The sequence below is a fragment of the Vombatus ursinus genome, unplaced genomic scaffold, assembly GCF_900497805.2.
Source record: "Vombatus ursinus unplaced genomic scaffold, bare-nosed wombat genome assembly UNPS02003886.1, whole genome shotgun sequence".
In the NCBI taxonomy this organism is placed as follows: domain Eukaryota; kingdom Metazoa; phylum Chordata; class Mammalia; order Diprotodontia; family Vombatidae; genus Vombatus; species Vombatus ursinus.
This window is the reverse complement of record NW_020943664.1, coordinates 420-24,310: the sequence shown is the minus strand read 5'-3', so window position 1 is coordinate 24,310 and position 23,891 is coordinate 420. Positions and strand designations below refer to the sequence as shown.

Below are 23,891 nucleotides of genomic sequence, written 5' to 3'. Positions count from 1 at the left end.
TGGCAGGGGAAAGGCCCCTTGCAGAAGGTGGGATTTGAAGCAGTCTGGAAGGAAACTCAGGAGGGAAAGGGAGGGGAGGGAGGAGGGAGAGATCATCCCAAACATGGAGGGCAGCCAGTGCAAACATCCTTAATATAGGATTTGATTTATAAGAACTGAAATGTTGGCTCAAGTTTTCAGGAAACCACTCGTTATGAAAAATGAGATGTCACGTGCACGTGCCCTGATTTCCTTCTCTGTAGGTGTGTCACCTCTTAGTTGTGCACGGTGCGCTCCCTCTCCCAGGGGCCCGGGCACGCCCGTGGCAGGGGGTGGGGGTGAGGTGGGACTGGACCCTTGACTCGCTCTAGGTCACCCGGTGGGGGAGCGCGGGCTTAGAAGCCTCGTTCTCCCTTTTCTCGCTCCCTCCCCGCGAGCCCCCAAGTCTCGCGATCTTTCCGCTTCCCGCTTTCCCTCGCAGTGGCCGCGTGCTGGGCGCTCCGCTCCACATGCTCTACGGCTCTTGGCTCACGACTTCTTCTGTCTTGCCCGCAGACGGCGCGCACAGCGTGAGCGCCCAGTGCGTGCTGCGGGTCACCATCATCACGGACGAGATGCTCACGCACAGCATCACGCTACGTCTGCTGGACATGTCGCCCGAGCGCTTCTTGTCGCCGCTGCTGGGCCTCTTCATCCGCGGCGTGGCCGCCACGCTGGCCACGCCGCCGGACCACGTGGTGGTGTTCAACGTGCAGCGGGACACGGACGCGCCGGGCGCGCACATCCTCAACGTGAGCCTGTCGGTGGGGCGGCCGCCCGGGCCTGGTGGCGGGCCGCCCTTCGTGCCCTCCGAGGACCTGCAGGAGCGCCTCTACCTGAACCGCAGCCTGCTGGCGGCCATCTCGGCGCAGCGCGTACTGCCCTTCGACGACAACATCTGCCTGCGGGAGCCCTGCGAGAACTACATGCGCTGCGTCTCCGTGCTGCGCTTCGACTCCTCGGCGCCCTTCATCGCCTCCGCCTCGGTGCTCTTCCGGCCCATCCACCCGGTGGGGGGCCTGCGCTGCCGCTGCCCGCCGGGCTTCACCGGCGACTACTGCGAGACCGAAGTGGATCTCTGCTACTCCCGGCCCTGCGGCCCCCACGGGCGCTGCCGCAGCCGCGAGGGCGGCTACACCTGCCTCTGCCAGGAGGGCTTCACAGGTGAGCGCCCGGGAGGAGCTAGGTGGGAGGGGGGATGATGCACAGCCAAAGGGGGAGGGAGCTGGCAGCCGCGGGGGAGGGGGGAGGGGACCGGGAGGGAGAGAGAATGCAGGGGTGGGGGCTAAGATGGAGGGAGGGGGATGATGCACAGCCAGAGGTGGGGCTGGGAAGGGAGGGAGAATGCACGATTGGAGGGGATTGGGAGAAAGAGGGAATGATGGTGGAGGGGGATGCTCATCTATGAGGGAAAGTGGTTTAGAATGAAGGGAGATGCCCAGCAATTGGGGGGGGGGGGCTGGGAATGAATGCTTATTGATGGGGAAGTATTGGGAGTAGAGTGATGAGTAGGGGGAGAGGGATTGGAAGTGGAAGGACATGCTCATTGATGGGGAAGTATGGGTAGTAGAGATGGCGAGAGGTGGAGGGGAGAGGTTGATAACAAAGACATTGAAGAAGGTGTTGGGAGTAAAGGGAATCCATTGATGAGAGAGGTGGGGGACAGGAAGGGAATACTGGGAATGAAAGAGGAGTTTAGTGAAGGGGAGGTGTTGAGTGATGGTGAGGCCAGCTCAGTGACGCTTGGGGCTCTCCCCAGGAGATTCAGGCTCCAGGGCAAGGAATAAGCTATGTCTATCCCTGTGTATTTGTCACTACATCTCCATGAGGAAGGTGGGGCAAGGGTTTTTATCCTGCTTACACAGTCTCACAGAGATAAAGCAGTTTGCCCTTGGTCACACAATTAGTAAGAGACAGTTCAGATCAACCTTTGTTAAATGGTTGCTGTTTGTAAGGCACCATGATTAAAGGCATACTGAAGCAGTCCCTGCCTGCAGGAGCTTACATTCAGTGGAGGTGGGAGGTGGGGAATATGATATGTACGAAGACAGATAAGGTGTAAGGTAGGGAGTGGTTGGGGCAAAGGAGATTCTGACAAGGATCTGACAAGGAATTTTTGAGAAGAGAGATCCACTTTCTGTTTAGGGGATCATGGAGGGCTTCCTGGGGGAGGTAGCACCTGAGCTAAGTCAGAGGGGAGGAAGAAGTGCTTTTTAGGCATGGAGTATGAGATGGCATGTCAAATTCAGGGACAAGTAGTGTTCCAGTTTGGCTAGAAGAAAAAGTGTTTTAATCTTCGAGGACCTTAGGTGCCAGGCTAAGGAATTTGAATTTTATCCTAGAAGCAATAGGGAGTCACTGGAGGCTTTTGAGCAGGGCAGTGACCTACCCATAAGGCACATGCCCTGGGCTTTATGAAGATTATTTTGACATCTTTGTGAAATATGGTTTGGCGAGGGGAGAGACTGGAAGAAGGAAGACCAATTAGAAGGCTGTTGAGAGTCCAAGTGAATCAGAGGTTCTGAGCTAGGGTGGTGGCTTTGTGGGAGTATAGAGAAAGGAACAGATGTGAGAGATACTGAGGAGGTAGGATAGACAGGGCTTGGCAGATGACTGGATGTGAGAGTGAAGAAGAGAGAAGCATCCAAGATTAGATGCCTGGGAGGTTGCCTGTGTGCCCCACAGATAGAAGGAAGTTTGGTAGGAAAGTGAATGTTGCTGTAGAGACTAGCCTGAAGGGAGGAAAGGGGCTAAGAATAGGGATTGTGGATTGGGAGCAGAGTTAAAGCTGGAGAGCAGGTTTAGGTGGATGAAGACCTAGGGAGAGGTGAAAGCACCTGAGATAGTGATCAGAAAGGGGAATTTGAATTTAAGATCAGAGAGGTGAAACAGCTAGGGCTGCTGGGGAAGTCTGAGGTGTGACCACTTCTGTAGGGGACTGAGGTAGAGTGAAGATGCAGGTCATGAGAATCGAGGAGGTGGATGAGCCAGGAGGCCAGGGCGTTTGAGGAGCTGTTGGTCTTAATAAGGTGAGCGCAGGAGAGACAAGCAGAGAGAGGGGAAGGCTTGGGCTAGGTACTGGACTTAAGAAAGGAAGGAGAGTGTCCCGGAGATTGGAAGGCACTGGCAGCAAGGATATGGGTGGGGGAATGAGAAAGGAAGGAGTGGAATTCAAAGAGGTCGCTTCTTGATGGAGACTGGAGGAGGATCTGGAAGTGGGAGGGGGTAGGGAAGAAGAGGTATTCTGCTTCTTTTCAACTTTTGTGAGCAAGCCGCCAGCAATGGAGAAAGTTGTAAAGGATCGTGTGTCTTCAAAGGAAAGCCAGAAGATTGGTAGATGGGAAGCACGTGAAAGGTAGAAGATAGAGAGCCTAGGCTGAAGGGGAAGGGAGGGAGAGAGGAAAGAAAGAAAGTAAAAGAGCATTTATTCAGTGCTGACTGCATGCTGGGCATTATGCTAAACATTGAGGATACAAATACAAAAAAGCAACACCACCCTGTCCTCAAGGGGCTTATATTTTTATAGTTGAAGACAATGGAGTAGGGGAAGGAGAGGACTAAGCAGGCTGGAGGTAAGTTGGGGAGAGGTAACAGGACTGAATCCTGGGGCTTATCGGGGTGAAAGATGAGAGCTTGCTGCTATTGGGCAGGAAGTGGAGGACTTGTGGAAGGGAGAGAGAATCCATGGTTCTAATCCAGATTTGTGCAAGACAGCCCCTTTGCTAGGGAGGTTTCCCAGGATCCTCTTTGGTAAACCCTGCAGGAGGGCAGGAGAGTCAGTAACGTGGTAACCAGGACAGTGGTATGACATCCTGTAACTCCAGGCAGCGTGGGGCACCTGCTTCACCCTTCCATGCCTTTTTACCGCATTGTTTCTGAAGGTCTGGGGCCTTTGGTGGAGGGTAAGGGAAGAGTGAAGGCACCCTGCAGGGGGATTTCCTTCCTTTTCAGATGCCCCAGCTGTTTTTTGTTTTGTTTTGTTTGCAAAGGTAATTTCCAACTACAGATGGAGGCCCCTCTATTACATGGAGTTGGAGGTAGGAGGGTTGATGCCAATGGGGATGGGATTTGAACCCAGTCCTCCTGATTCTGAGGTGAATGCTCTTACCATGCCACCACATGGGTGGACTTCTTCGAGTTAATTCTTCAACATTTTAATGCAGCAGGAATCAGGCTAAAAAGAGAACCCCAGGAATGGTTTAGAAGAATTTTGTCTGCTGACTGAGATGGACTTCTGGGTTGATTTTATGTGTATGAGCCTCAGGATAAGGGTTTTTTTTTTGTTCTGTTTTGTTTTGTATTAGCTGATAACCCTAGGATACTGAAAGCCCTAGAACATGTGATTTTTGAGTCACTATTAGTGATCTTTGAAAGAATGTGGAGAATGGGAGAAAGAGGGACTGCAGAAATAGAGGACAGGTAGACTAATTTCTAATAAAAAGAAAACATGGAAGCTGCACATTTTAAGTGAATCATTTTGGCAAATTCTTGGCAAACTTCTGGAAAGCATTGTTAAAGTGTTGGTTAGTTTCCATGAAGAAGCAGAAGTGATCACAAAGAACCAGCAGGGCTTTTGTCAAAAGCAAGTCACTCCACATCCATCTTTTTTCCCTTTTTTGGGGGGGGAGGGATGGGGAACTAAATTAATAGATGAAGAGAATCCTTTTAACAAAGTATGTGATAAAACATCTCATATTATTCATATGGAAAAGATGGAGAGATGTGAGTTAGATAATACAGCTGAACGGATTTGGAATTCGTTGAATGGCTAGACTGAGAGCAGTCAGCTTGGTAGGGGTCTCCATGAAGAGCCCCAGGGATCTGCGCTTGGCCCTGTGCTGTTTAACATTTTTATCAATGACTTGGATAAAGTCATTAGATTTGCAGGTGGCACAAAGCTGGGAGGGATAGCTAACACAAGGCATGACAGTGTATGGATGCAAAAAGATCTTGACAGTCTAGAGCAATGGTTCTCAGGATATGGCCTGGTGACTATTGGGCATCCCTGAGACCTTTTTGGGGTTCCTTGAACTATTTTCATAGGTCAGAACCCTTTACATAATTCATTTCTAATATAGTAAATATCAATAGTTGTAATCCCTCCATGGAGGCACCTAGGTGGCTGAGTGGATAGAGGACTGGGCCTGGAGTCAGGAATACCTGAGTTCAAATCCAGCCTCAGACATTTACTAGCTGTGTGACCCTGGGTAAGTCACTTAAAGTTTGCCTTAATCCACTGGAGGAGGAAATGGCAAACCCCTCCAGTATCTTTGCCAAGAAAACCCCATGGACAGTATTGGTGTGCTGTGTTCCACAAGATCACAAAGCGTCGCACATGAGTGAACAACTGAACAATAACATAACCCCCCTAAACAAAAGAATTAAATTTAGAGTCTTGAAACCAAAAAGTCTGAAGACTTCTTCATTAGAGCATTGAGCTGAATATAATTAGATGAAGTTTAGTAGGGATAAATAAATGTGCAGTCTTACTCTTGGGTTCAGAAATTCAGTTACAGAAATACAAAGTAGAGAAGGCATGGCTAGAAAGTGTATTGTCTGAAAGAAATCTGGGCATTATAATAGTCTGGAAAGCTGTGTATGTCAGCAATATGATTTGGCTGCCAACAAAGTTAAAGTGGTCATGGGCTTTGTTAAGAAAGGCACAGCTTTGGGGTAGCTAGGTGGTGCAATGGATAGAGTATCAGCCCTGGAGTCAGGAGGATCTGAGTTCAAATCCGGCCTCAGACACATGATACTAACTGTGTGACCCTGGGCAAGTCACTTAATCCCATTGCCTAGCCAAAAAAAAAAAAGGCACAGCTTCCAGGGCCCTCTGAGCTCTGTCGTGGATTGGATCCCATCTACAGGCTTGTGTTCAGATCTCAGCCTTCATTGTAAGAGGAATATTGATAAGCTGGCATTTCTAGAGGTGGGTGGACCCCGGAATCATGTTCCATGAGAGTAAGTTGGAAGATCTGAAGATATTTAGCTTGGGAAGGAGAAGACTCAGAGAGGACATGGTGTCTGTCCTCAGATAGCATAAAGGACTGTCATTTGAAAGAGGGATTACACTGATTTGCTTGGTTCTCCAGGACAGCATCAGGAGTAATGAGGGGACGTTGCAAAGAAACAGACATAGGTTTGATGTTCAGAAAACCTTTCTAATAATTGAAGCTGCTGCCATGTGGACTGAGCTGCCTTGGGAGGCAAGGGAGTCTGCAAACCTTTATTAAATGTGCTCTGCTTGTTAGGCGCCATGCCAGATCTAGGGAGTACAAAGACAAAAATGAGGAGCTTACACTCTCCTGGTGGAATTCTTCAGAAAACACCTGGATGCCCATTTGCTGGGTGTCTTGGAGAGGGGCTTATCATTCCAGTTTGAGTTGGACTCCTTTCCAGACTTAAGATTCTGGGAGTCTGTGACTGCAGCAACCAGCTTCTTGTTGGGTTGTTGTATGGTTCCTGAATTCCTGCCCAGGACCAATCGATGCCAAAGCTCAGAGTCAGGAACTGCTCTGATTTACATCTGGTCTCTGATTCATTCATTCATTCAGAAACACCTTTATTGAGTGCCTGCTGTGTGTAAGGTTCGCCACGCTAGGCTCTGTGAGATAAAAATAGTGAGACACAATGAATGCCTGTTCTTAAGGTGTGTACAGCTCACTAAGGAAAATAAGGTATGTATACAAATAATGATAATACAAAAGACAATAATTGCAAGTTTAAGTTATTATAGCAGAGGTACGGGTAAGGTGACAATAGTGGTTACAAATTCGAGCAGAATCGATCTTTCCAGTTTCATTGAGAATCAGAGAAAGCTTTATAGAATCTCAGAGTTGAAACAAATTTCCAAGGTCATCCCCTCCACAGTAGTGCTAACTGTGATTGTCCAGCTCTGTTTAAACATGGCAACATAGATTTGGAAAGAGGGACCTTAGAGGTCGTTGAATCCAATCCTTTCTCAGTCCTCAAGAAGGAAAGTGACTTGCCAGGGTCACACAGCTACTAAGTGAGGCTGGATCCAGAAATCTTCCTGCCTTCAAGTCCAATCCTCTGTCTACCACACCATTGCCTTTCATCCCCAGCGCTGTGAAATTCACTACTTTATGAGGTAGTTCACTCTATTGTTGGACAACTCTAATTATTAGGAAATTCTTCTATATACTTAAGTCAGTGATTCAGTTCAGCAAATGCTTGCTGTGAGCAAAGCACTGCTGTGTGTCAAGGATACAAAGATTTAGTCAGTGCTTAATAAATGCTTGTTGATTGGAGTTACTAGGGGAATATGAGATGTACGCAGGGAACAATAGTACCGGGTAGGATGTGGCAGGGCAGAAGGGGAGAGCCAGGCAAAATGCTCAAAGGAGATTTGAGGAAGGAAGAGGGGACTTTTGGGGGGGGGGTGGGGGCAAGATCAGGGGAGACTCTGGAGGGGGTGGCACCTGATGAACTTTGAAGAAAAAGATTTCAGCAGTTAAAGCAAAGAGGGAGTACCTTTTGGGCATGCAGGATGCAGTCACGGACAGTTTGGTTGGAATATGTCAGAGGGTACTAGGAGAATACTAAGCTTGAAAAATTGACTGGAGTCAGACCAAGGAGGGATTTAAATGTCAGACTGAGGAGTTTTTATTTTATCTGGAGCATTAGGGAGCCAGGGAGGGTTTTTAAGTAGGGAAGTGGCACGGTCAGACTTGTATCTTAAGAAGATTATTCTTGGCATCTGTATGAATAATAATAGCTAACCATTATGTAATGTTTTACATAACATTACTTTTATACTTTATATTTGATCATTTTCCCCATTTTATAAGTGGGAAAATTGAAGCTGAGAGAGATTAAGTGACTTGCCCAGGGTGATATAACTGACTCTGAAGTCAAGTGTCTTCCTTATTCACTGCACCACCTCGCTGCCTAGAAACTAACACCTCTTGTAACATACGTGCCACGGTCCAGTCCTGCTCTCAGGAGCTATGTAGGACAGTTCCCACAAGCCTAATTCTTCTCTTCTATATAAAAAGCCTGCAAATATTTAAAGACTTCATAGAGGAGCTAGCATTTTCATTGGGTCCTGAAGACTAGATAGATATTGGGAATGGGGAATTGTACCCTCTACGCACCAGGTCTTTATTCCTTGAACTCTCTCCCCTGTCCCAACAGTGTGCTTCTTTTCACTATCCCCCTTCCCTGAAAAATCTCCTAGGCTCATATTTACTACTCATCTTCCTTCCCTAGACTGGAGGGTTGTAGAGACCTCATTGAATCTAATTCTTAACCAAAGCATCCCCATCCTCTGACCCAAGAAGTCATCCTACATCCTTTTGAAGGCCTTCTAGCCTCTTCTTGAAGACCTTCCTTGATGAGGAACCCACCGTCTATAAAGGCAGTCCATTCTGCTTTTAGATTTTTCTAATTGCTAGGGAGCTTTTCCTTAAAGGAGTTGAAATCTGATTCCTAGTTCTGGTCCTAGTTCTGCCCTGAAGGGCCTGAACAAAAATACCTCAATTCCTCTTCCATATATCAACCCTTTAAATATTTGAAGACAACTATCATTTCCATCCATCACATTCCATCCTATCTTTTCTTTAGAAGCAGACATTCCCAGATCCTCCAGATGAGTGAAAAGGTATTTATTAAACACCACCTTTGTATGCCCCGGGTTTGAGGCTTCTCACCATTCTTGCTGCCCTTCCTCAGGTATACTCTGACTTACCAGCACTGCTCTAAGAATCCAGTGCTCAGAACAGGGCCGTAGGTGTGACTCAGGTAGACTACAGTGGGACTAGCCTAGCCCTTCCATACTTTAGATACTATATCTCTTTTAATGAAACCTAGGACTGCTTTAACTTGTACGGCTTCCACATCCTCTTGCTGAGAGACATCAAAGCCGCAGAGATAGCTTTGGAGTACTGTGGTTCAAGTCCTGCCTCTGACACAACCCGATGGTGTGACCCTGAACAAGTCATCTAACCTTTAATGCCCCAGGCGACTCTCCTAAGGCCATAAGCTGCAAGACAGTTGGAGGTTTACGTTGAGAGAAGAGGTTGGTTTTTTTTTTTTCAAACTAGGAGGTCGCTACACAAATGATATTACAGGTTTCAACCAAAAAAAAAAAAAACCCTCCTCTTGCTAACCCTTACTCAGTTTGTAGTCTACTTTAGATCCTGGAGTTTTTTGGCATGCGTTGTAACCCAGCCACATTTTCACTCACTACTGATGCAATTGATTGTTTAACCTAAGTACAAGACTTTACATTTATCCCTATTAATTTTGTATCATTAGCTTTAGCCCACTGTTCTTAGCTCATCGAGATATTTTTAGATCCTGATTCTGTAATCTAATGCATTATCAATTCCTTTTAGCTTTGTGTCATCAACATATTTGACAAGCATAATATAAATGTGAACTGTGACGTCAACTGAACTTGAGCCAAGGACTGAGGCTTGTGGTGCTCCACCAGAAACCTTAATCTGGGTGGACATCAATCCATTAGTAATCAACAGGCATTCTCTGGGTTGGGTAACTTGGGCAGTTTTTAATCCATCTTGTTATCTTGTCCTCTAATACTGTGGCTTCATCTTGTGAGAGATTTTTATTAGGTACCTTGCTGAAATCCAGATAATGCTAAGTGTCTGTCGATTTTACTGTTATAAAATTTCTCACGTACACTGTATCCTTTCTCTCCTCTGACACTGCCACCAGCTTGGTGCAGACCCTCATCACCTTATCCCTAGACAACTGGAGTAGCTTCTGCTGGGTCTCCCTGCCATAAGTCTCCCCCATTCCAGTCCAAAGTACAGATCTGACCCTTTCACCTCAAGATTAAATATGAAATCTATGTTTGACAGTCAGAGTCCTTCATAACTGCCCTCCCTCACCTTTCCAGTCTTCTTACAGCTTATACCCCAGCACATACTCTTTAGTCCAGTAACTTCAGTCTCAGTCCAGTCTCCCAGCTGTTCCTCAAATGAGACTCTCTGTCTCTCAACTCCAGGCATTTTTATCAGTGACATCTATCTGCCATGTCTGGAACGCTCTCCTCATTTCTGCCTCCTGGCTTCCCTGGCTTCCTTCAACTCCAGCTAAGATCCCACCTTTTACAGGAAGCCTTTCCCAATTCCCCTTAATTCTAGTGCCTTTCTTTGTCTCCCCAGTGCTTAGTATGATGCCTGGCACATAGTAGGCATTTAACAAATGCTTGTTGACTGACTGACAGACTGGCACTCTAGTAGTCTCTAAATGCTGTCAAAAAAGAAAATTGTATTTGTCATATCTGGTTTTTAATGTACCCAGTGTCTCATAGTGATTACCTCTTCTCTTTTTAAATCACCACAAGCATTCTTTTTAATAAGCCACTCCAGAATTCTTCCTCACAACTGCCAACATTCTACCTTCTTTCCTCTCCCATTTTCCTAGCCTTCCTCTTTCCTCTCAAGTCAGTTCAGTTGGTCCCACATTTATTAGACTGCTGTTGTGTGCCAGGCACTGTGGGGATACAAAGACAAAAAAAAAAAAATAGCCCGTCTTTAAGGAGTTTACATTCCAATTAAGGGAAAAAGTATGTACACAAATGAACAAATGTAAAACCTATAGAAAATAAATTCAGAAGGGAGAAATGGACAAACCTTAGTTTGTCTTAGATGTAGAGGGTGTGACAGGCAGATGTGACTAGAAGGAGAGGTGGGGCCAGATTGTGAAGGACTTTAAGTCCCAAGTAGAGGACTTTGTATTTTATCCTAGGGGCATTGACTTGGAATATCGGTAGAGAATGGATTGCAGTGAGGAAAGTCTGGTTTCAGGGAATCCAGTTAGGAAGAAACCGTCCTCTTCTCTATTTCCTTTCCCCCCAGCCAGCTTTTCCTCCCCAGAGTTCCTGGACTTCTCTGTCCCTTTGTTCCTGCTGCTCCCCACTCCCCACACACACATCAGGTCACACCTACTTATTCTGTTTGGGTCATGTCTGTCAAGAAGGATCCCCTCAGATGAGGAGATGGGTAAATGGCATAGGGGTAAGCAGCTCTGACAAGGGGGGATAGAGAGCCTGTGTGTAAACACTGGCCTTGGAGCAGACACGTACTTAGAGCCCTTCTGTCTCCCTAGCTAGTCTTTTCAGTCCCATCTTGCCTGCCAGGTTACTTTTCTACTGCAGGTAAAGAAGAAAAGAGGGAGAGGGGAAAGGGGTACATGAGGAGAGGGGAAGAGTGGTTTTTGTCCAGGAGAAGAGGAGGAGGAAGAGGAAGGGGCTGGGGTGGGAGGACAGCAGTTTCCATGGTAACAAGCCGGTCAGCAAGCGCAGGATCTGAGAACTCATCTCTAGAATCTGGGCCTGTTGGATTGGTTGGTTTGGGGGTGGGGGAGAGATAGGGAAGAGGATAGAGTAGATTGAGTAAGGGAATCAGAGATATGAGATAGGGACTAGGCCTATTATTCTACTAGACATTAATTATATTAATGGCTCTTTTAAAGCTAGGATAACCACAGTCCCTCATCAAGAGTCCACCTCTAGCCTCTCAGGCCTCCAGCCCCAGAGCATCCTCTGACCCCACAAGGGCCTCTATCTTGACTCCAGATCCCAAAAGAACCAGTGTTAAGTTCCCTGATTCTCCCTGTCTGGGCAACAGACTCAGTTTATAGTTAAATCCCATGCCCTTCCCCCACCTCTTGGTTATTCCTAGTTAATCTGAATGGGAAACTGGGTGTGTCTTGCCCCCAGGGAGAGAACCTGATCTTATTGTCTAACAATGACTGAAATTGAGGCAACTGGGAGAAGGAGACATTGAGCTAATATCCTCTGCTTCTGCCCAGAGAACCTTCTTTGGTAGTCTTGCTGCGGGCCTGGGGGCCATGGGCCTAGGCTTCTGAAGCTTACTTAGCACAGCTGTAACCTGTGTGGATGGGGTTTAAATTCCAAAATGAAATAAATTAGGTATGTGAAACTATCTAGTTGACATAGAAGGCTCAGAGAGAGCATTGGGGAGGGAAGGGGATAGAGTACCATCTATTCGTGAGGAGGGAGAATTGGAACAGTTTTGATATAATAGGGGATGATGGGAGAGTATGGGAGCAGCATAGAGAGATATGGAGTCAAGGAGGGGATGGTGCAGCATTTGTATGAAGGAAGAGGGATTATGGAGAGGATGGACCATAGATTTATAGGATCTGGAGCTACAAGAGGTTTTAGAGGTAATCTAGTACAATTCCCTCATTTTACATATGGTTTTTAAAATTTTTTTTTTTACTTTTTTTTTCTTTTTTAGGCAATTGGGGTTAAGTGACTTGCCCAGGGTCACTCAGCTAGTAAGTGTCAAGTGTTTGATCTGAGACCGGATTTGAACTCAGGTCCTCCTGACTTCAGGGCCAATGCTGTATCCACTGCACCAACTTAGTTGCCCCCTCATTTTACATATGAAATAAAATAAGTCAGATTGCCTATGCTACAGAGAAGGATAATGGCTTCTGGTGGACAGTAATAATAATAACTCATATATATATATATAGTCCTTTCAAGTTTGGAAAGTTGGCATAGATTTACCTCTCTACAAATTAAGTACTCTTTCCGCTATGCACATGTATGTTTGTACGTGTGTGTGAATGTGTGCATGTGTGTATGTGTAGGGCCGAAAGGATCATGGAAGTGTAGGAGAAATATGTGTAAATTGTGATAAAGGGTTCTGAAGATGATGGAGTACTCTGTGTTTGGCAAGGGGTGAGAGGTGGGCCTGGGTCCAGTGAGCTTTCCTGGATGGAGGAAATGATGTGTTTGTTGGTGGCAGGAATGAAACTAGTAGATAGGAGGTAAGCTAGGTGGTATAGTGGATAGAGCTCTGGCCTTGGAGTCAGGAGGACCTGAGTTCAAATCCAACCTCATGCACTTGACACTTACTAGCTGTGTGACCCTGGGCAAGTCACTTAACCCCAATTGCCTCCTCCCCCCAAAAAAAGAAACTAGTGGATAAGGAAAGATTGGAGATGATTAAGCAGGGGGATGACTTGGGGGACAATCTATATAGAAGATGGGATTAAGGGTGCATGTAGAGAAGTGGTTATCTATTCATTAAAGATGAGTCAAAGGAGGAGAGAATGGCTGTGATGTCCAAGGAAGGGGGAGGGGGAGGCCTGAGGAAAAGAGAAGGTTTGGAACCATCTCTTTGGGGAATGGAAATTGAGGAGGGAAGGATTGCCCTGCTGTGGTGAGGACTCAAGTGAGATTAGAAACATAAATTTGTAATGGACCCAGTCCTCTGGCTTGAGTGATTTCCCCTAGCTTTGTAAATCCACTGAAATTACAAGGGTTTCTTTTTTTCAAGCAAACCCTTGCCTATCTACACCTCGTATTTTTTATTTATGAAGTTGATTTTTAGACCTAGTTGCTTCCTATTAAATCTCATCCTGTTAGGTTTAGGAGAAGTAGTGGAGTGCAGTTTAATGAGGTCAGATTGAAATGAAAACAGATCACATTATCTATGTCATGTCATATTTTTATTTATTTTGTTAAATATTTCCTAAGTACATTTTGATCTGGTTTGGACACTGACTGGTGAGTTTTACTGCAGGTTTGACCCCTCAGGTATAGTGAGTAAAGAGCTGTCCTTGAAGTTAGAAAGTCTTGCCTGTGGCACATGAGACCATAGGACCCAGGGCAGATCGCTTTCCTTCCCAGTGCTCTAGGCCAGTGGCATCAAATTCAAATAGAAAATAGGGCCACTAAACCAGGGCATATTGACTTAGAAAATGTCAAGTTAACATTTTCCGTTTTTATTTATTTTGTTAAACATGTCCCAGTTGTGTGTTAGTCTGGTTAGGCCCTACTCCAGTGTTCTGGGCCTCTCCTTTAGGCAGCTCTCTCAGACTCAAAGTTGCAAGGGAAGGTATCAACCTGCATTGGCAGAGAGTATTTCCTCACTGTAGAGTTCTCTGTACCTATGAAATTCAAGGTTTAGTCTTCATCCTTATTAGATTTGACCCCACGTTCTAGGGAATTAGGATCTTTTTTCTTCCTGACTCTGCCATCTACTGTCCTAGACATTCTGACTAGCTTTGAGTTATCTGCAGACTTAGTCACGATGCCATCTCTGCTTTTTTCCAAGACTTCAGAAAGCATATTCAGTGGTACAGGATTGAATACAGAACCCTGGGGCTCTCTACTGGCGGTGCCTCACACTCACTTTGGACATTAACTACTGTTCTTCCAGTTAGGCCATTCAGTTGCTTTCACATCCATCTACCTGCATTGTTAACTGTCTGGAGCCTTCCTGCTCCAGCACCAGAGAAGTTGTCCCAGGTGCTGCCTGGGATGTTGTCCCTCCTCCCTCTGTTGCTTCATCAGGAATCCCTAGCTTCCTCCAGGGCCCAGCTCAGCTGCCTCTTCCTCTCAAAAACCTTGCCCTATTCTCCTGGTTGATGTTCCCTCCTTGCTCAGACAGGCACTGTGCCAAACCCTAGGGATACAAAGAACATAAAAACAGTCCCTGCCCATGAGGAGCTGACAGTTTGAATGGGAGAGACCCCATGCAAACATGCAAAGAACTCTGTGCATACAAGATCTACACAACATAAATGGGTGGTAATCTCAGAGGGTATACACTACCCTCTAGAACTGGGGAGACCACAAAGAACCTTTGCTGAAGGGGGGATTCAAGATGAGCCTTGAGGGAAGCCAGGCAGCAGAGCTAAGGAGGGAAAGTCTTCCGAGCATGGGGGACAGTGCATGCAAGGGTCATGTGGAAGGAGCTCCACGCAGGCCAATATTGCTGGAGCTCAGATTGTATAGAGAGGAGTAAAGTATAGCCTGGATGGTAGAAGGGGCCAGAATGTGAAGGGATTTAAATAAAGCACCAAACAGCATTTTGTATTTGATCCTGGAGACAGTAGGGAGCCACTGGAGTTTAGTCAGTCAAATGGTGACATGGTTACAGCGATCACTAGGGAGATCACTAGGGTAGCTGAATGGAGGATGGACTGCAGTGAGGAGAGACGTGAGGAGGGCAACCAACAAGAAGCCTGTTACAGTAGTCCAGAGAAGAGGTGATGGAACCTACACTGGGCTGTACATACTTCTCTGTGGACATTCTGCTAGCTTGGGTTCTAAGCTCTTTGAGGCCAGAGTCTTTTCTTTCAGTCTTCATAATGACCATCATATACTAAGAGCCTAACAAATGTTGGATTGGATTGAATTGGACACCTGTTAAGGAGTCACTGCAGTAATAAAGGTGTGAATTGGGATAATGGCAGGATGGAGGTGATAACTTCAGGAGACTTTTCAGAAGTAGAATGGTCAGGGTTGGATAACTTGTTGGACTTGAGAGGTGAGGGAGGGTTAAGGGGGAGTCAGACATGGCAAAACAGTGCCACCACAGGTCATAGAGAGGGAGCTGTGGGTGTGAAGGTGGGGGACATGGAGGATTGGGAGTTGGTCTAGATAGTGTGATGGGGCTTAGGGAATTAGGAAGATGAGAAAGCAGTGGAGTAGGGGCTATAAAGTTGAGGAGAGTGAGGGGATGGGAGATTATGGAAGAGAGAGGGCAGTGTATATATCTTTAAGGTTGAGGATTGTGTGAAGGATGGGGTTGCATATGTGTGGGGATCTGTGGATGAGACAATGTGTAGGGAAACAGATAGAGAGTATTGGAGAGTGAGTGGGGTTTGGGACATGGAGTGATAAGAAGGAGGATGTTGGAAGGACTGAGGCCCAGGTCCTGCTGAGTTTTTCCTTGTATCTTTCTGCATATCTGAGATCTTGGATGGTGGTATCCTTGGGTCAGTGGCTATGCTGCCGTGGGTACTGAGCTTGCTGTTTATCCCTACCTCTCCCATTGTCCCAGGCGAGCACTGTGAGGTGAGTGCCCGCTCAGGCCGATGTGCTCCCGGAGTCTGCAAGAATGGGGGCACCTGTGTCAACTTGTTGGTTGGCGGTTTCAAATGCGACTGCCCATCAGGTGACTATGAGAAACCTTATTGCCAAGTGACCACACGCAGCTTCCCGGCTCGATCCTTCCTCACCCTCCGAGGCCTTCGGCAGCGCTTCCATTTCACCCTGGCCCTCACGTAAGTGATGATGGGGAGAGGGCCTAGATTGGGGAGGGGCAGTCCCAGAGAAAAGGGATTGGGGGAACTGGGAGAAGAGTCTAAACTAGAAACTTGTGGGCTCCAGGCAGTGTTTGAAAATTGTATAACTTCTCCTCATCCTTATCCACAAGTTTAAAACTTGTGCCCTGCCCCACCATGTTTCTGAGAGGCAATGTGACATGGTGGATAGAGTGCTGAACTTTAATATCCCCCGTCTGACATTAAGTAGCTGTATGACCTTGGGCAAATCACTTACTTAACCTCTCTTGGACTCAATTTCCTCATCTGTAAAATGGAGATAATCATAGCATCTCCTTCTCAAGACTCTTGAGAAGACCTGAGATAATCTATGTAAAGCACTGTGGAAGATTTATAGTGCTATTTAGATGTGAGCTGTTACTATTAATGCTATTACTGTCCAATAGAGGCTATAACCCTTTTCTGTGACACATGGAATTTGACTTAGCACAAAATGAATATGTGCCATGAAGAGAGGACTTTGGGCACATTAAAAGTATGTGAATTGATAAGAATGGAGAGGTGGGGATTTGGAATTTCTGTTGGTTTGGGAAATTCCTAGTTGAGGACTCTCTGTCCACTACTCCTTCGTTACAGTTATCATCTCAGAGAGTTGCCCAGAGCCAGGAGTGGCTGGGGCTTGACTCAGAGGCGAGGCTTTCAGTCACATTTCTCTGGCTGCCCAGCACCACCTCTCTTGTGCATTTGTAATGTACCTAGAATTACACATAAAAACATGTGCTTACAAAAAACAGTTTGGAAAATATTCCTTGTTTTGGCCCTTGGATGTTGAGCTGTTTACTTTTCTTGGTCTTGTTCTGACTTGGAGTAGCAGGACAGTAATTCTCCCTGGCATTTCCACAGTGATTGATAATCCCATGAGTTTTCACATATGATCCTCACAACAACCCTCTCAGGTAGGCAGGGGGGTTGGTGGGATCTCTGTTTTACTCATGACTAACCTGAAACCTCGGGATGTTATCATGGTTGTCACACAAGTCATTGGCAGAGCTAAGCCTAGAACCCAGGTCTCCTGTGTTTTCACCTAGTGCAAGTTCATAACGAATCTGCTTCTGCTGGCTGTCTTCCCTGGGGAGTCCCCAGAGGAGAGGAGGCCCTTCCTTAGGGAAGGGGGCTACCTCCTGGTTCTTTGAATGTACCTACCCCCTTCCCATGCCTCTGCTCCCACAGTCCGCAGCCCTACAACTTGGATGCTCCTGTCCTCTGGGCAGGCCTGCTTACTCTCACACCCAGCTCATCTAGGGGTTCACTCTCTACAACATCCTGCATATTTCTTAGTCTCTCCCTACCCCCCAAGCAGGTTTGCCACAAAGGAGAGGGACGGGCTTCTTCTGTACAACGGGCGCTTCAATGAGAAGCATGACTTTGTGGCCCTTGAAGTGATTCAGGAGCAGGTCCAGCTCACTTTCTCTGCAGGTGTGCCTCTTCTTTTACCTTTGTTTGTCTTTCTTTGCCTCTTGCTGTCTCTCCAGGCCCCATGTATTCATCTTTGGCCTTGCTTACTTCTCCTGAGGACAGCATGTCATCCCAAAATGTACCCCTTCCTCCTACTTCATCAGCAGGTCCCAGAGGGCCTTGTTTCACTTTGTCTTCCTTTTCCCAGGGGAGTCAACGACCACCGTGTCTCCATTTGTCCCTGGAGGGGTCAGTGATGGCCAGTGGCACACTGTCCAACTTCAGTACTACAATAAGGTGAGGCTTGTCTGGACGCTGTCAGGAGGAGGGGACTGTTCCAGGAGCTCCGGCTCCTCTGGAATTGAGGCAGAGAAGCCTTAAGGGGGTCATGATGGCCTTCAGAGATGTGAAGGATTGTCATGGGGAAGGGGATCTGATTTGTTGTGCTTGGCTCCCCAGGGGGCAAAAATGTGACCAGTGGGTAGTCCCTTCAGAGAGGTAGATCTCAGGACTTCTTGTTTGACAGTTAGGGCTTTTGGCCACCAGAGTCAGCAGCATGACAGTGACTAGGGTGTTGGCTGCCATGGCAGCAGAGATGGCTTCAGCACCTGAGTCTTCCACATATCGGCCCTATGACCCTGGGAAAGTCCCGTCACTTCTCAGTTACTCTAGGCAATTTTTTTCCAATTATCTATTGCAGCACAGCTGCTGATCTGCTTTGGAAGAGGGAATGTCCTTACCAGGATTTCTCTACACCTCTGAACAAACAGAATAAATGAGAGCTGTCCCAAAGGAAAATGTGCTTCTTTGGGAAGTGGTGGGTTCCCCATTCCTGGAGGTATTCCCAAAAGGAGGCTGATTGACTGCTTGTGGGGGAAGGTACAGAATTGGACCAGATCTGGGGTCCAGGGATAAATTTCAGTGGGTCCGTGAACATGGGTGGCAGACTTGATTCCAGGAAGAGCTCCATGGGTTTCACCAGACTGCCACAAAGGTCTGCACTACAGAACTGTGTGTCACGTGAACTCATGGACAAGTGAACTCAAAAGTCTGAACAGACTTCTTCAGAATCTTGTTTTTATTGGTATCCTTTCTTTTACATCACTTTCATTTCATCCTTACTCCCCCCACTTATGAAGTTATTTCTTATAATAAAGATAATCTAATAGATGTATACATATGCATATATATACATATATATGAAATAATGATAAATAGAAAAAAGAAAAAGAGTTCAGCAAAACCAGCCAACACATCAGCTGGGCCTGATAGTCTGTAGACATGACATGCCACACCTGTAGTCCTTCCTTTGCAGAGACTCAGCTATTCGGTTGAGTTTCTGTGACGGTCATTGTGTGTGTTCTTTCCTGGGTGCCATAGACTAGGGAGGTCTATGTCACAACCTAGGCCTTCCCCTGCCTCTCTGAATTCTTCCTAGTCTTAGACCACAGTGCTAGTCTGTTGCCTTGTGCATCATTTTTGTCCAGTGGTTCCCCAGTCCAGTCATCTGATATGTTTCCATAAAAAGTGAGCCTCTAAATATTTTGGTGGACCCGAGAACATACATTTTATCATTGTTGTCCTTGGGGGGGAAATACCTAGCAATGGGATGTTTGGATGAAAGAGCATGGATGTTTTGGTCACTTTCTCAGCCTGATTCCAAATTGTTTTCCAGACTGTTCAAGGCAGTCCCTAGCCCCACCAGCAGCGTATTCACATGTCTGTCCTGTCAGCTTCACTAGTTTGCTGGGTACGAGGTGAAACCTCAGCTGTTTGATTTAACCAACCATAAGTTTTGTGCTGTGGGTGTGGTGCTTAGCTATGAGGTTACAAAGATAGAAACCCAAGGAATAGTCTCTGCCTTCAAGGGCCTTGCATGCTTCTGAGGTGCTGCAAAATGAGGCAGCTGGGTTGCATAGTGGGTAGAGAGAGCTCTGGGAGTCAGGGAGTCCTGAGTTCAAATCCTGCTTCAATGAGACACTTGAGTTGTAGTGATGCTGAACCTCATTCTTTTCATGGATAGAAGTAAGGATAATAAAAGTACCCATCTCACAGCATTGTTGTAAGCACCAAAAAGATATAATCATGTAAATTGCTTTGCAAACTTAGATAAATGCTAACTCTAAATGGGCCGTCCTTCCTGCCAGGGCATTTGTTTGAGCAGGCCGTGCCTATCACCTCCCGCCATCTCTGTCGTCATCACCTGTAGCATCCCCTAAACGGTGTTACGGGGAGGACACAGTGAATGGATAAAGGGATTGAGTGTGCCTGGGTATTAGGGTGTCTGGCCAAGCCAGGTTGTGACCCCTTCCTCTCTTTCTCCTCCACAGCCACTGCTAGGCCGCTCTGGACTCCCACAAGGCCCCTCTGAACTTAAAGTGGCCGTGGTGACAGTAGATGACTGTGACCCTGGTGTGGCACTGCGTTTTGGATCTGTCTTGGGGAACTACTCCTGTGCTGCCCAGGGCACCCAGGCTGGCAGCAAGAAGTGAGAGGGGTGGGAGGCAGGGGCTGGGTGCCAGAGGGCTGGGCATGTTCTTCATATCTTTCCCTCTTCCCTGCCAGCCATGCTGAGTCTCAGGTGTGGGGCATGGAGGAGGAGAGGAGATGAGCAGGAAATGAAAGAAATCTAAGAGCCAAAGAATTAGGTTAGGGGACAGCAGAGGATTTATAGGGGCCTGAGTGCAGGTCAGGGCACTGTGACCAACTGTGGATGTTATCGTCGGCTCATCCTGAATCTTTGTGTCCCCCCATCACCAGTCCTGCCCAGGGTCTGCCAGTTGCCTCTTTTGGAGCCTAAGCTCAGACCAGCTAGAGGTCAGGGCCCAGGGAGGTTCAAGAATTCTACTACCTCCCTCTCCCCTTACTTCTACCCTTCTGTGATGTCTGGATCAGATCCCTGGATCTGACAGGTCCCCTGCTACTGGGAGGGGTCCCTGACCTGCCTGAGAGCTTTCCTATCCGTACCCGCCACTTTGTGGGCTGTATGCGAAACCTGCAGGTAGATGGCCGGCGTGTCGACATGGCTGACTTCATCGCCAACAACGGCACCATGCCCGGTATGAGGGGACAGGAGTGGGGAGACCGTAGGGGCGGGGGGACAGCGCTCCTTCACCACAGTGGAAGGGAGAGCCGGCTCCTGTCACTCTGCCAGGGGCTGCCCGGGCACCAGGCCCACCCTGAGACCCTCTGCCTCTTCCAGGGTGCCCAGCCAAGAAGAACGTGTGTGACAGCAACACCTGCCACAATGGGGGTACCTGTGTCAACCAGTGGGATACATTCAGCTGCGAGTGTCCTCTGGGCTACGGTGGCAAGAGCTGTGCCCAGGGTAAGCTGGCAGGTTAGGGCTGAATGTGGGGCAGGCTCCGCTCACTCTGGCCTCCTGCTCCTCCTCCAGGCTTGGGAGCCGGGATGTCTTAGACAGAGCACGTCTGTCTGTGGGTGGAAAAGCTTGCCTGGGCGAAGCTGCCCGGGGGTGGGCAGCAGAGGAGACAATGGGCCCAGTCAGACTGCGGGTCTGAGCTTGGCTCCCAGGGTGTGGTGGGAAGAGCATTGTGGGGCTGGGATTGAGGGTGAGTGGGCAGGGCAGGGATCTGCCACACATGGACAGCTATACCCTACACCCCCTTCCCCACGGCAGAAGAGTTCCCCTGATTGCTTCACCCGTTGTCTCATTTCCTTGACTTCTTCAGAGATGGCAAATCCTCAGCGCTTCCTGGGTAGGAGCCTAATGGCCTGGCATGGCGTGGCACTTCCTATCACCCAGTCCTGGCACCTCAGCCTCATGTTCCGTACGCGCCAAGCCGATGGTGTCCTGTTGCAGGGGATCACCAGAGGGCACAGTACCATCACCCTACAGGTAGACACTCAGAATGGGTTTGGCAAGGGGTCGGAATAGAGAAGAGGGGACGGATCCCTGGGATAAAAGCTGGGACAGGGCATTTGGATCAGAAATGGCATCGATACCTAGGAAGGCCCTTGTCTTCTTTGGGGTGGACAACAGTGCCATCTGCTGGACACACGCATTACAACCCTCTGTGCCCTTTTTGTAGGTTGACTGGTGGGTGGGTGGGTGGGCAAGGCAGATCAAAGCAGTTCCCAGACCTTTTTATCTTCTCTGCTCTCTCCCTGCCCCAGATGAGAGAGGGCCACGTGATGCTGAGTGTGGAGGGGACCGGTGTGCAGATGTCCTCTCTTCGGCTGGAGCCGGGCAGGGCTAACGATGGGGATTGGCACCATGTGCAGCTTGTGCTTGGAGTCAGTGGAGGTGCCCAAGAGCCTGGCCACGCTGTCCTATCATTTGACTATGGGCAGCAACAGACAGAAGGCAACCTCGGACCCCGGCTGCACGGACTCCACCTCACGAATGTCACAGTGGGCGGTGCGGTGGGACCTGGCGGAACTGTGGCCCAGGGCTTCCGGGGCTGCATGCAGGTGAGTGTTGGGGAGAAACTGCCCTTTCTCCTGGCAGCCTGCCCACTCGGACTGGCCCTGCCCTCCTCACTCTGAGGGATGGGAATACTGCCTCTTTTCCCCAGGGCGTGCGAGTGGGTGAGACCGCAGATGGTGCCAGCGGCCTTGACCCCGGCAGAGCAGAACGTGCCAATGTCGAGCAGGGCTGTAGCCTCCCTGATCCTTGTGACTCAAACCCCTGCCCCACTAACAGCTACTGCAGTGATGACTGGGACAGCTACTCCTGCAGCTGCGATCCTGGTACTGCACAGGGGCATAGTGGGGAGATGGATGGTCAGGCACTATGGGGAATAGGGGACCACAGAGAGACAGAGGGTGGGCCTATAGAGGGAGGGTGGGCCACTAGGGGAAGAGGAGGTGAGCATAAAAATGAGGCCAAGAGGACTAAGCCTTGATGGCTTAGTCTGTGGCCTCAGGTTACTACGGTGATAGCTGTGCCAATGTCTGTACCCTGAACCCCTGCGAGCACCAGTCCGTGTGTACCCGTAAGCCCAGTGCCCCTCATGGCTACACCTGCGAGTGTCCCCACAACTACTTCGGGCCGTACTGTGAGACCAGGTGCGTGGCCTTGGGTTGGGGCAGAGGGTCAGTAGTCTTCATGGGAGGCTGGAATGTTGTAGAGAGGATTTCCTATTGAGCAGGGGATGGGCCAGATGGCCTCAGAAATCCTTTCTAGTTCTTCTACATGAGTGGCCATATGGGGGCAAGAAACCTATCCTTGCCCTAAAATGAATGTGTTTAATAATCACTGACTGTGCAAGGCAGAGTCCAGCTGCTGTAGTGGACTGAGAGGCAGCCTCAGAGTGAGGAAGGCCTGGGTGCCAGTCCTGCCTTTGGCACATGTTGTCTTTCTGACCCTGGGTACCTCTCAGGTACAGGTCTGCATTGGTGAGAGGGAATGAATTCCTCATCAGGAATTCCTGATACCAGGGAAACATGGTTTAGTCCCTTTGGAATGTGCTGGACACTCTCTTAGGTTCTGGGGATGAAAAGACAATAATGACAGTCCCTGCTGTAGAGGCAGCACCATGGCACAACGGAGAGAATACTCAGCTTGGAGTCAGGAAGACCCAAGTTCAAATCCTGCATCACTCAGAAAGCTGTGTGACCTTGGGCAAGTCACTTAACCTTTTTAGTCTTGGTCTTGTCATCTGAAAAATGAGGAAAATAACAACATCTACTTCACTGAGTTGTTATGAGGGTCAAACAAGTTGTGTAAAGTGCTTTGCAAACCTTAGAGTACCATAAATATTAGTATTATTATTATAAAACTATGTCATGTTAGATGTTATTATTCAAGAAGCTTAGCAACTGGGGAGAGGGAGAGATAAGGAATAACTTCATCAGGGAATCACCGAGCATTTGTTAATTGTCTACTTGTGCCAGGTGTGGTACTAAGCTCTAGAGACACAAAGAAAGTAAAAAATATTGTCCTTGTCCTCAAGGTGCTTCCCTTGTAATGGGGGAGACCGAGTATAAATAATGATATACACCCAAAGTCTCTACAGAGCAGAAAAGGTGCTGGCACTGGGGGACAGGGCCATACCTCCTGTAGAAGGTGGGATTTAAATCTTGAAGGAAGCGTGAAAGATGAAGAGAGAGAAGTGAAAGAGGAGGGCCTTCCAGGCATAGGGGACAGCCAGGTCAAAGGCATGCCAGGGTGTGAGGAGCAGCGGCAAGGCCAGCGTGGCCAGATCAGAGCGTGGGGTGTTGGCAAGGACGAGCGAGAAGGGCTTGGGTTGTGAAGAGCTGGGCAGGCCAAATTGAGGACTCTCTACTGGGTCCTGGAGGTAATAGGGAGCCCCTGTGATCTTAGGGGGAAAGGGGCAGGACTAGGCAGACCTAGGCTTTGGTCAGATCCTTGAGACAGGGAGGCCAGTTAGGAGGCTATTGCAGTAGTCCAG

At 48.2% G+C, this 23,891-nt stretch overlaps 1 protein-coding gene across 1 annotated transcript; it reads left to right on the top strand.

The window, feature by feature from the left end:
- Positions 1-350: 350 nt before the first annotated feature.
- LOC114053032 (cadherin EGF LAG seven-pass G-type receptor 2-like) lies at positions 351-22,676 on the top strand (the record flags this gene model as incomplete). Its single annotated transcript, XM_027875870.1, has 11 exons — positions 351-1,182; positions 15,837-16,059; positions 17,420-17,535; positions 17,723-17,811; positions 19,845-20,002; positions 20,410-20,573; positions 20,717-20,842; positions 21,207-21,373; positions 21,652-21,948; positions 22,053-22,227; positions 22,404-22,676. Coding segments are annotated over 11 exons (2,568 nt in total), but the record flags the coding sequence as incomplete, so codon positions are not given.
- Positions 22,677-23,891: the final 1,215 nt, after the last annotated feature.